The sequence below is a fragment of the Pseudophryne corroboree genome, chromosome 10 (genome assembly GCF_028390025.1).
Source record: "Pseudophryne corroboree isolate aPseCor3 chromosome 10, aPseCor3.hap2, whole genome shotgun sequence".
NCBI classification, from domain to species: domain Eukaryota; kingdom Metazoa; phylum Chordata; class Amphibia; order Anura; family Myobatrachidae; genus Pseudophryne; species Pseudophryne corroboree.
Window position 1 is genome coordinate 233,097,100 of NC_086453.1, and position 18,349 is coordinate 233,115,448.

The following is an 18,349-nucleotide window of genomic DNA, read 5'->3' on the forward strand; positions in this document are numbered from 1 at the left end:
GCTCTGCAAGGGGGGTGACGGTGCAGCTCCGGGAACGAGCAGCTTGGCGTACCAAGTGATCAGACCCTCTGGAGCCAATGGTGTCCAGTAGCCTAAGAAGCACAGCCTTTGAACTCACAGAAGTAGATCTGCTTCTCTCCCCTCAGTCCCACGATGCAGGGAGCCTGTTGCCAGAAGTGCTCCCTGAAAATAATAAACCTAACAAAGTCTTTTCCGAGAAACTCAGTAGAGCTCCTCAGTGTGTGACTAGTCTCTCTGGGCACAGAATCTAACTGGAGTCTGGAGGAGGGGCATAGAGGGAGGAGCCAGTTCACACCCCTTTTAAAGTCTTAAAATGCCTATGTCTCCTGCAGATCCCGTCTATACCCCATGGTTCTTGAAGCATCCCCAGCATCCTCTAGGACGTATGAGAAACATATTACTGCATTGCCTTATATAGGAGTTGTCGAAGTCGGAAAAAGAAGACAATACAAACCACACACAGATTGGTGCTTCTCGGTGGTAGCGCAAGGACGCAATAGACGTATATGGATGCACCATGCTTCTTTACCGTACATCATGCATAGAGTCGCACGGCGTGTGTGTTGCTGCGTGGTGGGTGTACATACGGTAAAAGGCGCAATCACTGAGAAACGCCATAAAGACGCACACAGACACATTTCATACAACACAAATTACACATAGATAAAACATGTCCAGCAACAGACTTGTATTATATGGCATTTATATAATAGAGAGTAAAAAAGAAAAGAAAAAATAATTTTTTTTTTATATGTATATATAATTTGGGACGGAACAAGTTAATTATATCATGCTTAGTGTCAAAATGATCAGGAGAATGTGTGGATTAATTTGATAGCTATAGGTAAATTGTAGCACATTGCAACGATTAGTTATGATTAAATGTATGACATCTAAAGTCACTCTTATGGGAACAAAACTTCCTGAAGAAAGCATGTGTGCATAAAACCAGTGGCTAACCCCTAGAACTGCACCTTCAAACTGGACATTGCTTGCATATGAACTGACCAATACACACAAGGAATGAGAGACCTCTCTCTCCTGGGCTAATGGAAGGAGACCGAAACCAACAACCTGTAACTCCCACTTTTTGATATAGGCAGTTTTGTAAGGCATAGTTAGTTGCTGTTGGTGCGATTCTAAAATGGAGACTACTGTACACTGAGCATGGGGTGACGTATACTGGCTGTAACGGATTCTTATGCAACTGCTTCTTTTATAACTGTAACTATATTATGTAATATATATATCTATATCTAGCACAAATTGATGGGCGGCACTCCAAGGATTTGAAAAGAAAACATACAGCTCACCAAGCTTGTTAGATCAATGTTTCAGGTGCCTTTATTTGCACCTTTCGTCCTGACGAAAGGTGCAAATAAAGGCACCTGAAATGTTGATCTAACAAGCTTGGTGAGCTGTATGTTTTCTTTTCAAATCCTTGGAGTGCCGCCCATCAATTTGTGCTATTTGCTGGGCTTTGTAGTGCCACGGGAGGGCACCCGGGTATTTATCTCCTGCTGTTGGAGTGCCAGTCACACGTGTTTGATTAATATATATATATATATATTTTATATAATATATATTTATTTATTTATTTATTTATATATTTGTGTATTATCCGGCACTCAGGATGAATGAAGATGTTTATGCCAGGGTGCCCTCCTCTATTGGCATATATATAAGGATCCTTCCCAAGTCCTATACAGAGCCTTGCAGAAGGTAACACAGGCGGCACTCCATGGTCTTGTTAAATAAATCTGTATTGGAAAATTACAGCATGGTGCAAAAGCAGCAACGTTTCAAGACCATTACGGTCTTTTCATCAGGCTGTGCATCATAAATGGTGATACAAGTGGTTTAGTCACTTGTATCACCATTTATGATGCACAGCCTGATGAAAAAACCATAATGGTCTTGAAACGTTGCTGCTTTTGCACCATGCTGTAATTTTCCAATACAGATTTATTTAACAAGACCATGGAGTGCCGCCTGTGCTTCCTTCTGCAAGGCTCTGTATAGGACTTGGGAAGGATCCTTTTATATATATATATATATATATATATATATATATATATATATATATATATATATATATATTTATTTATTTATTTATATATTTATTTATATTATTATATTATATATCCATATCACACTGAGTGATATACTGTACATGTTATTTTGTATGCATACCCTTTTAATATTGAATATATATATCTGAGCGTTGGACCTCAGTATACAATGTGTGAGTACTTACTTTCTCTTAAGGGACATAGTGCTGCAACGTTCAGCGCACTATTATTGTATATGGTAATAAGATGCGCTTTGCCTCCGCAGTATACAGTATATTAACGCTGGCATTTAAATGTTTATTAGAAATTCACAGAGTCTAACCGTATTCAGTCGCACAGTGAAAGAAACAGCAGTAATCGTTTACAGACTCCTATACATCAGGCACTTATCCAACTATTTGTACCAAAGGTAGATAGAGACTTAGTGCTGTATCACCCGGCTCAGGAGAGTGGGATACAGGGAGACTTCACCCCGTTTCCAAGATCAATCAATACGTTAGTGAACGCTGAGTGGATCCAGAGGCTATTAGTGTACACAAATGCCCCGTGAACCTACAGTGAACACAAACGCCCAAGTGAACTGACGCACCATCCACAGCCGCCTATGCTGCGACTGAATCCTTTTAGATACACAGTATATCAGACGGAAGCGGGAACTCAGTTCACGGTGGGAAACTCGAAGTAAACTGGTCATGAACCGAGGGGAGGGGCGACCAAGGGAGCGTCTTACTCCCCACTGCTGACATCAACCCTAGGAATCGCAGCCTCATACTACCCCTGGAGCCCATGATCCCTGAGGCCTAGCACTGGTGCACCCAAGGTGACAGCTACCAACTGTTCGGTAGTCTCCATCCCGAAACAGTGCGGCTGTGTCTCGCGCTTCCCCTACTAAGCAGAACCGATGCCTTACCTTCTCCCCGTGATCCGGCCACAGCCTGGTGACGTCTGTTGGACTTGCTAGTGCATCCTACACAGACGACCGTCGAAATAGCACTGTACACGTGGGTAAGCGTTGTCGCGACTCGGCGGGGAGTTGTTGGAGCGACTCTTTCCAAGGTACGTATAAGACGATTTTTATAAAGATCGCTCAAAAAAACATAGTAAAACTATTTTTAAAAAAAAGCTTATGGCTGCTAAAGATGGTCCGACTCATGCCACACGAAAAAACAAACAAAACTGATTTGCCTGAGCCAGGAGGCAGGGATACAGGGACGGGCCCATTGCATGCTGGGAAGCCGAAAGCTTTGATCGTTTGGTGCCAATCCGCTGTCGCTACCTCATATCCCAATGTTATCCTGTGGATAACCTGTGGACCCTGCCGGAGAAACAAAGGTTACATGTTAAATCTGTTTCTACATTCCACTGCCACCTTGGGGTTGTGCTCAAGTTATAGGTGCTGGCACTTAATAGTTTACCTTTTATAGTATAAAGCTCCAGCCTCTTAAGGACTTCTCAGTTTTTGTGCGACAAAGAAGAAAGATAGGGTGCAAACAAAAGAAAATAAACTCCCCCTCCCCAAAAAATATACGTTATGGTAAGAACTTACCGTTGATAAGAGTATTTCTCCTATGTCCACAGGTTCCACAGGATAACAATGGGATATGATGGAGCGATAGCGGATTGGCACCAAACTATCACAAGCTTTCAGTCCTCCCAGGATGCAGCGGGCCTGTCCATATATCCCTGCCCACTGGCTCAGGCAAAAATCAGTTGGATTTCAAAGCATTTAGGCAGGAGCATTATGTAGAACCCTATTCAGGCGAGAACACCACATATGCACACCCTTCCATGCAAGAGGGAAGAGTTTATTGAGTATAAAGAGCCTCAAGTCAGGTGCGTCAGGGTGGGATCCCTGTGGACATAGAAGAAATACCGTTATCAACGGTAAGTTCTTACCATAACGTATATTTCTCCGGCAGGGTCCACAGGTTATCCACAGGATAACAATGGGATTTCCCAAAGCAATTTTTAGTGGGCTCCAGATCGGGCGTAAGGTTCTCCTGTCCAAATTCAGCCTCATGAGAGGCAAAAGTATCCAAGGCATAATGTCTAATGAATGTTTTAATGGAAGACCATGTGGCTGCCTTACATATCTGTTCTGCTGAAGCACCATGTTGTGCTGCCCATGAAGGACCTACCTTACGTGTAGAGTGAGCAGAGACGTTAGCCGTAACAGGGAGATCAGCTTGAGAATATGCTTCTGAAATAGTCATTCGAAGCCATCTTGCTAGCGTCTGTTTAGTAGCAGGCCATCCCCTCTTGTGAAATCCGTAGAGAATAAAGAGAGAATATGTCTTACTGGTACGATCCACGTAGATCCTTAATGCCGGACTACATCCAGCGACGCTTCTCCCGCAGAAAGTCCAGATACCTGAAAAGCCGGGACTACAATTTCTTTGTTAAGGTGACATTTTCAAAAAAGGAGATTTACATGACAGCGCTCCTAAATCTGACACTCTTCTAGCTAATGCCATAGTCCGTAGAAAGAGAACTTTAGCTGTCAACCATTTAAGATCCACTTTATTAAGTGGTTCAAACGGAGCAACTTGAAGGGCTTTGAGAACTAGACTTAAGTCCCAAGGCACTGCAGGAGGAACAAAAGGCGGTTGAATGCGCAGCATTCCCTGGAAAAAAGTATGCGCATCCTGTAAATTGGCAATTTTCTTTTGAAACCAGTCAGTCAATGCTGATACTTGCACTCTCAAGGAAGCCACCTTCAAACCCTTATCCATTCCTGCCTGAAGGAAATATAAGACCCTGGATACTCTGAAAGATTTTGGGTCCATACTTCTTTCACTGCACCAATGAATATAGGCTTGCCATATTCGGTGATAAATGCGAGCTGAGGAGGGTTTCCTTGCTCTGAGCATAGGTTTGAATTACCTGTTGTGAGAATCCGCTTGACTTCAGGATAGAGGTTTCAATAGCCACGCCGTCAAAGACAGTCGATCCAGATGCCTGTGATAACAAGGACCCTGCATTAGTAGATCTGGACGTTGAGGGAGCAGAATTGGAGCATCCATCGACAGCCTCTGCAGATCTATGTACCAATGCCTTCTGGGCCAAGCCGGAGCTATTACAATCACGGCACCCTTTGCTTGTTTTATTTTCCTCACCACCCTGGGTAGCAAGATGATCGAAGAAAACAGATATGCCAGATGAAAGTCCCATTTCACTGACAGTGCATCCACAAGGATCGGTCCGGGATCCTTTGTTCTTGACCCTTATGCTGGTACTTTGTTGTTCAAATGGGACGCCATGAGATATATCTCTGGCAAACCCCACTTGTCTACCAGAGTCTGAAATACTTCCGGGTGTAGAGCCCATTCGCTTGCTTGAATGGAGTGTCGACTGAGAAAGTCCGCTTCACAGTTTAGGACTCCTGGAACGAACACTGCGGACAATGCTGGAAGATGGAGTTCTGCCCACTTTAGTACGTGACTTACCTCCTTCATTGCGAGTTCCTCCCTGATGGTTGAGGTACGCTACTGCCGTTCCATTTGTCCGAGCGGATCTGGACTGGTTTTCCTTTCAGAGAGTGTCCTTTGCCTGAATCAGTGCCATGAATATGGCCCGAAGTTCCAACAGGTTTATTGGCAGGCAACCTTCTTTGGTCCATTGTCCCTGGAACCATAATTTTCCGGACACTGCTCCCCAGCCCTGAAGACTGGCATCTGTTCTCAGGACCTCCCAATCTGATATCCAAAAGGGTCTCCCCTTGTTTAGATGGGATGTCTGTAGCCACCAGGCTAATGAACTTTATACCTTTTCTGAAAGTACTATGGTCCGTTTCTTTATTGTCTGATGTACTCCATTCCATCTGGCCAGAATCAGACGCTGCAGAGGTCTTGAGTGGAATTGTGCATACTCCACCATGTCGAATGTTGACACCATCAAACCCATCATTCGCATTGCTGCATGAATTGATATTGTTTGTCTGTGTAACAACTCCTGTATTGTTAACTGCACCTTGGATATCTTGTTCCGAGGTAAAAATATTCTCTGCAGACTTGAACCCAATACAGCCCCCAAGTGAATCATTCGTTATGACGGAATCAGAGATGACTTTGCCCAATTTATGAGCCATCTGTGCTTCTGTTGACAAGTTTTTGTCTGTTGAAGATGGACCAAGAGCAATTCCTGGGATTGTGCCAGGATTAAAAGATCGTCAAGGTATGGAAAAATTCTTATCCCCTGCTTGCGGAGATAAGCTGCCATAACCCCATAATCTTGGTAAATACTCTGAGGGCTGTGGCTATCCGAAAGGGTAAGGCCTGGAACTGAAAATGTTGCTGAAGGATGGCAAACCTGAGGTAACACTGATGAGACAATGCTATAGGAACATGCAGGTAAGCATCCTGTATATCCAGAGATACCATGTAATCCCCTGGTTCAATGGCAAAACTATGGAGCGTAACGTCTCCATGTGGAACCGTGGTACCCAAATGTATTTGTTTAACATTTTGAGATTGAGAATGGGCCAAAACGACCCATTTGGCTTCTGAAACAAGAACAGGTTGGAGTAAAAACCCTGTCCCCGTTGTGCAGGGGGTACTGGAATAATTACTACTGACTGAAGCAATTTCTGAACTGCTTCTTGCAGGGCTTTGGCCTTTGCCTCTATTCGAGACGGACTGATGCAGAAGAACCTTCGAGCAGGCTGCTTCTTGAAAGGGAAACCATAACCCAGAGATACCGCTTCTTGCACCCAAGCATCTGTTGTTGACTGCTGCCATATGTATGCAAACTGAAGTCGGCCCCCTACCCTGGGGTTTCCTAGGCGGAGGACCGCACCATCAGGCTGATCGCTTTTCTTCTGGTTTGGAAGCTGGCCCTCTGGTAGCCCATTGCTTCTTTGCCCTACCAAACTTATTGTATTGGGGCTGCTTATTTTTTCCTTTTGTTTTTCATTGCGACCGAAATGGCCGAAAAACCGAACCCTTAGGCCTGGGGTTATAATTGGCAGGAAACCGGACTTTCTTGGATTCTGCTTCTGACTCCAGAATATCTGTCAACTCCTTACCAAACAGAATATCCCCAACAAAAGGCAAAGATTCCAGAACCTTCTTAGATTCTGAATCAGCTTTCCATGTACGTAGCCAAATTGCTCTGCGAGCAGCTACCGTTAAGGCTGACGCTTTGGAAGCAATTGTACCGATATCTATTGCCGCTTCTTCTAAGAATACCGCAGCCTGCTTCATGTGAGCTATATGGGATTCCTGCTCCCTAGTAGGTGCTGAAAGCCCATCTTCCAGTACCTCAGCCCATTCAGCTACCATCTTTGCCATCAAAGCTGAAGCCATAGCTGGCCTTATGACTGCTCCTGACAGAGAAAATATGTTTTTCAAAAACCCATCCACTCTTCTGTCGGTGACATCATTTAATGATGTTGACAGTAAAGGCAATATAGATTTTCGCACTGATCGAATGACATGCGTATCTACCTTAGGAGGCACTTCTCTTTTTAAACAGTCCCCATTTGGAAAAGGGCAATAGGAATCCCTTTTTTTGGAATTCTATATTTTTTTTATTGGGTGTAGCCCAAGCTTCCTCCATGATTTCCGTCAGCTGATCTGACCCTAACTGTTTTGGGACGTTTAAACACCGGTGCCTTAGATTTTAAACACCGGTTCTGCTGAATCCTTTAAGGATAGAATAGCCTTCATTGGTCCAATTAATTCAGCTAGATCCTCTGAGCGGATATCTTCTACCTGTTCTTCATATGCTGAAGCAGAGTATATAGAGCTATCATCATCTGATGTATCATCCTGTGTAGCCTGTGAATTTGATGATATATTTACACTCCGTTTATCAGCTTGTTTCCTTGGAGAAGCTGTTGGGGATATACCGTAAGAAGGGAGCTGCATGTATGGGTTAATAGTGTACCCTACTCCTGGGATTGAAGCTGTAGGGATTACCCGTTCAGCTATACTGGACAATTTCTGTGCAAACATAGCCCAAGGTGGATCTACCTGCCGTTGAACAGGGATCTGCCTTGCAATCTGCTGAAACGCAAAACAATTTGTACATAACACATCATGTGCCAGATCCAGAGAGGAAAATCCCACTTTGCAGGACAAACATGTTATGAGTGTTGGTGTTACTGTTTGTTACTGTTAATGTAACCTCGTCACCTTTGCCGCTCTTAGACATGATAAATAATCAGGTTTTCAGTTTTTCACAATTTGTGACTGTAATCACTTTACCATATTAAAGTGATATCAATCTGACACCCATCCCATGCACCAGCATTGAGGCTCAGAAGAAACCACTGACATATATAAAGTCAGCAATCACACTAGCAGTCAGTCACGTTAGCTATTAGTCATATGAGCATGTCATCAACTACAAACACATTTCAAAGTATGTAGGAGTACATATTACTGAATTCTGTTTTATTCAGATGTTTGCGAAGAAAACCACAGTAATGTACACAGACTCATATGCAATAGGCACTAAACAACTATTCATATCGACAAAAAGTAGATAGAAATTTAGTGCTGTATAACCCGTACTCAGTAGAGTAGGATACAGGGAGACTCACCCCACTTCCAAGATCGATCAATACGTTAGCGAACACTGAGTGGATCCAGACGCTACTAGTGTACACTGCCGCTCCGGGAACTTTTAGTGAACACAGACGCACTGTGCATGCAGATGCACTGGTCATACAGACGCCTGTACTGCGACCGCGTCTCCTCGCGGTAGCGCTTAGTGTACACAGACGCAGCGGCTACGCTGCGACCGAGACGGAAGTGAGGCAATCAGTTCATGGCGGGAGACAGACGGAAACTGGTCATGAACTGGGGGGGAGGGGCAACCAGGAGAGAGTCTGACTCCCCACCGCTGACATCAACCCTAGGGATCGCAGCCTCATACTAATTGTGGTGCCTTATGATCCCTAAGGCCTAGCGCTGGAGCACCCGTGGTGGCGGCACGCCAGCTACTGTTTGGTAGTCTCCTCCCAATACAGTGCGGCTGTGTCCGTTATTCCCCTTCTAAGTGGAACCGATGCCTTACCTTCTCCCCATGCTCCGGCCACAGCCTGGTAACGTCTGCTGGACCTGCTAGTATATCCGACACAGACGCCCGTCGAGACAGCATTTGTACCGTGGGTAACTCTCCGCCGGGTAAGCGTTGTTGCAACCCGGCGGAGAGTTGTTGGAGCGACTCTTTCCAATATGCGTGGAAGACGCTGTTAGGAAAGATCACTCAGAAAACGTAATAAGACTATAAAAATAAAATAAGAAAGCTTAGGGCTGCTAAAAACAGCAGCCCTGTGACCATGGTCCGGCTCCTGCAGCACCAAACAAAAAACTGATTTGCCTGAGCCAGTGGGCGGGGATATATGGACCGGCCCGTTGCATCCTGGGAGGACTGAAAGCTTGTGATAGTTTGGTGCCAATCCGCTATCGCTCCATCATATCCCATTGTTATCCTGTGGACATAGGAGAAATACTGTTATCAACGGTAAGTTCTTACCATAACGTATATTTTTTGGGGAGGGGGGGGGAGTTTATTTTCTTTTGTTTGCACCCTATCTTTCTAGTTCTTTGTCACACAAAAACTGAGAAGTCCTTAAGAGGCTGGAGCTTTATACTTTTTATCCATTTTCCAGTATTTGAGAAAATAGGTAAATGTCATTTGCTCCCATACATTACCAAAACTTTTGTTCCAACCAGCCAACTAGTGGGATGGTTGGACAGCTAATCTTAAAATGTATGGCCAGCTTTAATCAGCTCCTGTAGGTTCTAGAGATAGTCATTTATTCACCTGTGAACTGAATGAATTATGGGTGTGCGTGTCTCAGACAGGCAGAACAAATGCTATTAAAAGAACACAACTTTCCTAAGGTGCAACAATAAGTTATGCCTATAATTCATATTTCACCCTTGGGACTTATTCACACATCAAACAAAACAAAAAAGAAGGTAGGTCTAATCAGAGCACATTACTATAAGGATTTATTTTAAATTGTTTAGCTTTTTTTTTTTTTTTTTTTTTTTTTAAATCAATAGACTAGCAGTGAGAAGGAAAGAAATTTCATGTGATTAGTAAGAAAAAGCTGTGGGTCGCTTCACCCGTCACACACTTTAGTGCATTTCAGTTAGCTAGGTTAAATAATCTTCCATACCAATAATTATTACAGTCTTATTTAGATTTATATTCTAAAATTCCAATAAAGATCCACAAGCTGAAGAATAAAAATTCACAAAGTTGAATTCTCAGTTTACTACAGAACTCGATAGTTACATACTGTAAATCTGCAACTTTTGCTGTAGTTGTAATTTATTGCAACACTAGGGTATTCATCGCGCCCTACGGGCGCTCTTCTCACCGTCGTGAGGGGCTATGCCCCCTTAACCCTTGCACGCTCTTGTGGCGTGCAATAGTTGTATTATATGGAGTATTACCTCCAAACATAATTGTGTGAGTGGTTAAATATTGCACGGACAAGGGTTGTAGCCCCTTGCAACAGCGTGAACAGCGCATGCAGGGCCGGATGAATCACCTAGTAGGTGCTGTGGTTGGGGGAGTGGCGGGTGCGGGGGAGACGCGGATGGGAGAGGAGTGCCTCGGATGGGGGAGGGGTGGTTGTAGGGGTGGTGCGGGAGCCGGGGGTCCTGAGCCACCGCGAGTGGGGGTCCGAAGCCACCGCGGGTGCAGGGGTGCTGCGGGTGGGGGAGGGGGTCCGGAGCCACCGTGGGTGATGGAGGGGGTGTGCGCAGGTGCGGCGTTGGCGCATGTGCAGTTCTGACCTGATCGCTGTACTGCAGTGAACTGCAGCGAGCGATCAGGTCAGAATGACCCCCATAGGACACTGCAGTAAAAGGATTTTTTCCCCCTATCTACAGCGCAGAGACTTGCTGCAGATGCAGTGACATACCCTCCAGCTGCACCTTTTTGGCAGGTACAGTCCCTTTTTTTTTAATGGTCTGTACTGATTTTTGACTCTCCAAACTTCCATTGAAAGTATAGGAAAAGGGGCGTGGTCACATCACTACCCATGACCACGCCCCCTTTTCGAATTTGTAGCGATGTTTATGTGTAAATTGTTGGAGGGTGTGTTGCTGCAGATGCAGTGGGCCTATTTTGAGGTGTGGGCTTGGAGCTGCAGCTCTATCAACCCCATTGTTAATCCTGCTCTGGAAACACAGAGCAGCCAAAGGACAGAGCCTCCCATTGGATGTAACCTGTGTGGCAGGGCGTTTCTCACCCAATCAGCTGTGGACTGGGTGTGATAGACCTACTGCTAACCCAATGAGAGCTCCTAGCCACGCCCAGCGTTAGAGGGACAGGCACAGAGTCACAGGGCTATTATATAGGAGATTGGTGCTTATTACAGAACAAAGCAGGCTTATGGGGTCCATACATCTACGGGATGGTTAGCTGTTGTGCCAACACCCATCTAATCATCTAAAAATGCAGACCATCAATGACTGGCAAACCATCTGCAGAATACAGTATGTAGGAAAATCTAACTTGCAAAGCCCAATAATTTCTTTGGTGGAAATCAGCGAATTGAGTTATATTTCACCGATTCCCTGACCCAGGCATCAGCAGAACAAGGAATTACCCCAACAGCATCCTGATGTTAAAATTAAATCAAGCATATTGAAGATCAATCCACAATCACCTCTAAGAAAACAGAGTTCCTGTCAAATGAGATCATGGCAAAAGTCCAGCTCAGCTTTTCTGTACAGTGGGGATGTTCTCCCAGTGAAGATGCATTCAGTTTGCTAACTTCTTTGCAGATAGAGTATCCTTCATCTGGGCTGGAATCCCCACAGTGCCAAAGGAGTGCCAAATTTACAAGCCTGCCAATGCAAGCCACCTGTCTTCATGGACCATCTTTGACCCAAAGAATGTAAGAGACATTGTTGAAATTACCCAAATGTTGCATCCCACCACCTATGATCTGGACTCTGCTTCAACCACGCTTCTAATACAATGCATGGACATACTTGGCACTGCATTTACAAAAATACTGCAATGCTCTTTGCAGGCAAGCATTTTTCCTGGACAGCTAAGGTAAGCAATTGTTAGACCTCTTCTTAAAAAATAATAATTTAGATCCAGACTGCATGACCAACTACAGACTGGTATAAAGCCTTCATTTTCTATGACAGGTTAATGAGAAAGTGGTTGCAACTCAACTAGAATTCAGACTCTCAACCCATGATATTTAGAATCCATTCCAGTCAAGATCCAGGAAAAAAACACAGCACTGAAAAAGCCCTGGTATGTGTGCTTATGGGTAGTGTGAAGACACAAGACAGAGGCGACTGTTCAATCCCAATCCTTCTGGATCTCACTACAGCATTTTAATACAGTGGACCATGGGACTCTGTTTGAACGCCTAAAAAACTTCTGTGGACTGGATGGCACAATCCTTAATTGGATCAAATCATTTCTAACTGGCAGGTAATAGGGGTCCTCTGGATTATACTCCTCACCAGTGCCACTGCCATGCGGTGCTCCACATGGTTCTATACCATCTCCCATGCTTTTGCAGTACACATGCCATCAGTGGGTGAAATAATCAAATATCATAGCCTTGTCTACCACTTCTACGCAGATGATACACAACTATGCCCGTTGTTTGTTCAAAGTACTGATAACCCAACAACGCTAAATGGTCATCTAGCTGAGCTCCAGGTGTGGATGAGTGCCAGTTGGCTGCAACTCAACCCTGATACAACAGAGGTCCTTATGAAAGTTCAATACTGCAGCATAGCCAACCAACAGGACTTACATGTGCAGAATCTTGGTGTGGACCTGACACTTAAACATCAAGTATTAGACACTTTAATCATCACTCTTTTATCTGAGGAACATAGCCATAAACAAGCACTTAATTCCCTCAGAAGATCTAACTGAAGTCATACATGCACTTGTATTATCACATATAGACTACGGCAATGCCCTCTATTTGGGTCTCCCAGCAGAGAAAGTGCACCACTTGCAACAGGTACAAAATGCAACTTCCAGACAATTAACCAACCAGTCCCGTTGCAGCAATATCACCACAATTCTCTATTCTTTTCACTGGCTGCTAGTAAGATAGCAAATCTATTTAATGGTTGGTTTACTGACTTTCAAAGCCCTACATAACCTGGGCCCAAGGTACCTGCAGAAGCTTCTTATCCCTTACTGTCCCTCTCGATTACTGCAGTCTGTAGATGAAGTACCTAGAATCTCAAAGAATCCATATGGATTTGTGGCTCAGATACTATAGAACTCCCTGCCCCCAGTGAGAGTCCCACACTCTGGAAGGCTTCAAAAACAGACTCATGACTTACTGGTTTACTCAGCATTTCACGTATGTCCTTTTAGTTCCTACACAATATACTACCCAAATGCTTTGCGCTCTCCTATTAGGCTTATTCTCAGAGCCGGCCATAGGCAAACTAGGCAATTGGCTAGGGCATTTGATATGCCTAGGGGCATCAGCAGCTTCTGCTGATTAAAATGATATGCAGCATGCCTATATTCTGTGTGTAGCATTTCATATGCAGATACAGCCACAGTCTCACACAGTATATAGGCATGCTACATATCATTTTAATCAGCAGAAGCTGCTTGTGCATCCTAGCCACATAGCAATGCAAATAAGATGCATTTTCATAAAAATTTTTTGCCCGACGTTAGCATTGAAGCAAGATTTATGAGGACACATCTGTATCCAAGCAGAGGTCACAGTGTTAGTGGCAGTGTGAGTGCTGTGTGCATGTGAGTGGGTTGATTGTGCAGTAGTGTTCAGAATATGTGTAAGGAGCATTATGTGTGTCATGTAAAAATGCATTAATAATGTGCAACATATGTGTAAGGGGCACTATGTGTGTCATTATGTGTATAAGGGCATTAACAATGTGCAACATATGTGTAAGGGGCACTATGTGTGTCATTATGTGTATAAGGGCATTAATATTGTGCGGCATATGTGTAAAAGGGTACTACTGTATGTGTGTCATTATGTGTATAGGGGCACTAATAATGTGCAGAAAATGTGTAGTAGGCACTGTGTGTGTCATTATGTGTATAAGGGCATTCATAATGTGTGGCATATGTGTAAGGGACATTATGTGTAAAAGGGCATTAATAAAGGTTGTCATAATGTGTAAGGCGCATTATGTTTATAAGGACATTAATAATGTGTCTCATACGTGTAAGGGGCATTACTCTGTGGCATTATGTGTATAAGGTGCTCTACTATGTGGCGTTGCATATAGAAAGGGCACTACTGTGTCATCTAATGTGAATAAGGAGCAATAGGGTGTGATGTAATGTGAACAAGGGGCTCTACTGTGAGGAGTAACGTTTATAAGGTAAAGTGAGACTACTGTGGGATGTAATATGAATTATGGACACTATTGCATGATCAAATGTGAATAAAGTTGCAGTACTGTGTGGCGTAATTGGAATTGGGGTTACTATTGTGTGGCCATGCCCCTTGCCAGCAAAAACACACCCCTTTTTGGGCTGAGCACCAAATGTGCGAACTGTTCCTATTTAAAATATAGGTGGTACATACACCAAAACTGCTATGGGTGAGGGGTGATGGTGCTGGGAAAGAGGTGCAAGGTCAGAGGCGGAACCAGCGGTGGTGCTAGGGGGCATCAGCCAAAATCTTGCCTAGGGCATCATATTGGTTAGGGCCGGCTCTGCTTATTCTGTATTTGTGCTGTAAATGCAAATGTAAAGCATTTGTCCTAATGGGCGAAAAGTGCTACTTAATTATTATATATAGGCCCCATTATTGTCCATCGGGTAAGATACATATCTCACACAATCATCTTATGAATAACATTAAATATGAGCTCCGCTTAGCGGTGAGTTATAAATAAATTAGATCACAATTCTGTGTAATAACTAGTATATTGCTGAAAAGTATCTGATCAGACTGTGAACCAATGCTAAATAACACTTGTAATCCAGAATAATGCAGGAATATGGGGAAAGGACTACACTAGGTGAGGTACTTAATAAAATGTTGTTCTAAACTACTCAAACACTGTACAATTTTTAGGGTTTCCATTACTAAATAAGCATATGATTAACATGTATTAATTTAGTGATAGAATACTCCACAATTAGAAAAAAAAAAAAACCGTAACATGATTATTTATAGGTAGATCTGTGGTTTTGGTCCTATCGGATAATTGGGACGCTGATGTATGGCCCGCATAAAAGGTCTGTGCTCACATTGGTAATAATAAATAAGTTTATCATCTATAGATAAGTACTAGGAATCAAGTTAAACATCTCAATGTATTTAAAGTGTAAGGAAGTTAAAGACTCAAACATGCATTAAAAAAAATGCAAACATAAAATAGCTATTACCTAATATGTTTGACTTTCAGTATTCCATAAAAATGTACAGAGGAACAAACAGATATTTGGGTATTATCTAGAGAAGGGTACACTGTACTTAGCCAGCCTCTACATAAATGCAAGAACAACACTGTTTACTGATAGAGTTTCAGTACAGCAATTAAGCTAAATACCTAGAACCTCTTTCCGCTCCGTGATTTGTAGTCGTCTTTGGTGTTAATTAAATACATATTTATTTATGCAGCTACTCTTAATGATATGCAGCTTTATTAGCCATTATATAATCAATATGGTCATCACACAGCTTTTATACTTGCGTAACATGCTGTCATTGTGTTTGTTAATGAGACTTTCTGTAATTAATTGGCAACATGTTGCTTCTGTCATTTGTTCAAAACCAGCCTCTTCATAATTACCTGGACTGCATCTTTCACCCATGGGGCAGGAGTCATTTAAAGCAAACCTTGCACTACAGCAGTCAGATACCTAATACAAGCAGATAAAAGTTCATAAGGTAAAGAGAATGATGCCTTATATAGCTATAACATATATACATATGCAAAACTACAAAAACAGACCCACAATATTTTATATAACATACTGTATGTATATACATACACACTGTGAAACAAGTCTGAGTCAAATTATTAACATTAGAGAAGACAAACTGCTTTATGGCTGGAGGTGGGAAATCAGATTACCCTTATTGCTATTCTTTTTTTTTTGTATCCAAAGCAATGTACACATATACGTGGCTGTGAGTTGAGATAATCCATAACATTGTATTAACAGCAATATTGTGCTGTAACCTTATCAGACTAATGAAAGCCAATATGGATTGGATACTGTACTTCAATCAATCAAGTATTGCAGAACCAGTTTCTTCTAGATGACATAATACAGAGCAGCGGTAATTTACTGCGCAGGGGGAAAGGGTGGTAGCCTCTGGCTTTTATGCCCAAGGATATACAATTACAGCCCTTTATTCTCACAGTAAATCGGTCACTAACCTGTGTTAATCCATAGGATCCAGGGGGAAAAAAAACCCAGATATGAGTTAGCACGCGCAATAAGGGTTGCTGTTGAGCCTCCCTCAGGTTAAAAACAGAAATCTGCGTTAAGTGCAGCTTGCGGGCTGACGTAGGCTGTAACTGAATAGCCCATGCAGACCAATTAGCCTACTGTTAATTACCATGGCTAATCGTATCCTGCCTTAATTGACATTTTGGGCGGTATTCAAATGATATATCACGCCCAATCTCCTTTCTAAAATGATCCCCGTTATCGTGCATGTTGCGCCCATTGTAATCAGGTTTAGCTGTGTAAAAGGGTTGGGTGCCTTGCTACCCCTGGGGTAGCAAGCTGAAATTATGATACCACGCCCCCGAGGGCAGAAACAGAACAGGTGTGGAAGGTGGTGAAAATAATTTAATGCTGCCCTTTGTTTGTAAATGTGGGATGCCAAATCCATTGGGAGCTCAGAAAATTTCCATGTTTTGCATTGCACTTCCTTGTCCTGCACCCTAAACTAAAGCATTGGGTTTTTTTTTTTTTTTATTTCTCAGAGATCTTTACATAAATTAAGCAAGGAGGACAATTTTCGTTACCCTATGACATGCTTAATACAGCTGTAGTCACAGAATATTTGTATGGAATAAAGTCCTGTGCCTGGAAAATAATAAGAATTTACTTACCGATAATTCTATTTCTCATAGTCCGTAGTGGATGCTGGGGACTCCGAAAGGACCATGGGGAATAGCGGCTCCGCAGGAGACTGGGCACAAAGTAAAAGCTTTAGGACTAGCTGGTGTGCACTGGCTCCTCCCCCTATGACCCTCCTCCAAGCCTCAGTTAGGATACTGTGCCCGGACGAGCGTACACAATAAGGAAGGATTTTGAATCCCGGGTAAGACTCATTACCAGCCACACCAATCACACCGTACAACTTGTGATCTGAACCCAGTTAACAGCATGATAACAGAAGGAGCCTCTGAAAAGATGGCTCACAACAACAATAACCCGATTTTTGTAACAATAACTATGTACAAGTAATGCAGACAATCCGCACTTGGGATGGGCGCCCAGCATCCACTACGGACTATGAGAAATAGAATTATCGGTAAGTAAATTCTTATTTTCTCTAACGTCCTAGTGGATGCTGGGGACTCCGAAAGGACCATGGGGATTATACCAAAGCTCCCAAACGGGCGGGAGAGTGCGGATGACTCTGCAGCACCGAATGAGAGAACTCCAGGTCCTCCTCAGCCAGGGTATCAAATTTGTAGAATTTAGCAAACGTGTTTGCCCCTGACCAAGTAGCTGCTCGGCAAAGTTGTAAAGCCGAGACCCCTCGGGCAGCCGCCCAAGATGAGCCCACTTTCCGTGTGGAATGGGATTTTACAGATTTTGGCTGTGGCAGGCCTGCCACAGAATGTGCAAGCTGAATTGTACTACAAATCCAACGAGCAATCGTCTGCTTAGAAGCAGGAGCACCCAGCTTGTTGGGTGCATACAGGATAAACAGCGAGTCAGATTTTCTGACTCCAGCCGTCCTGGAAACATATTTTCAGGGCCCTGACTACGTCCAGCAACTTGGAATCCTCCAAGTCCCTAGTAGCCGCAGGCACCACAATAGGTTGGTTTAAGTGAAATGCCGAAAACACCTTAGGGAGAAATTGAGGACGAGTCCTCAATTCCGCCCTGTCCGAATGGAAAATCAGATAAGGGCTTTTACAGGATAAAGCCGCCAATTCTGACACGCGCCTGGCCCAGGCCAGGGCCAACAGCATGACCACTTTCCATGTGAGATATTTTAACTCCACAGATTTAAGTGGTTCAAACCAATGTGACTTTTGGAATCCAAAAAAAAAAAAACTACTTTGAGATCCCAAGTGCCACTGGAGGCACAAAAGGAGGCTGTA

The 18,349-nt window shown here is 43.4% G+C and overlaps 1 protein-coding gene across 7 annotated transcripts in view; it reads right to left on the reverse strand.

Annotated features, from left to right (window-relative positions):
- The window catches only part of C10H1orf159 (chromosome 10 C1orf159 homolog), a 122,563-nt gene that overhangs the window by 40,786 nt on the left and 63,428 nt on the right, over positions 1-18,349 (reverse strand). For all 7 annotated transcript variants that reach the window (XM_063943151.1, XM_063943154.1, XM_063943148.1 and 4 more), the window contains one exon: positions 15,845-15,914. In XM_063943151.1, coding sequence (XP_063799221.1) covers positions 15,845-15,914 — 70 coding nt within the window. The remainder of the gene's footprint in view (positions 1-15,844; positions 15,915-18,349) is intronic.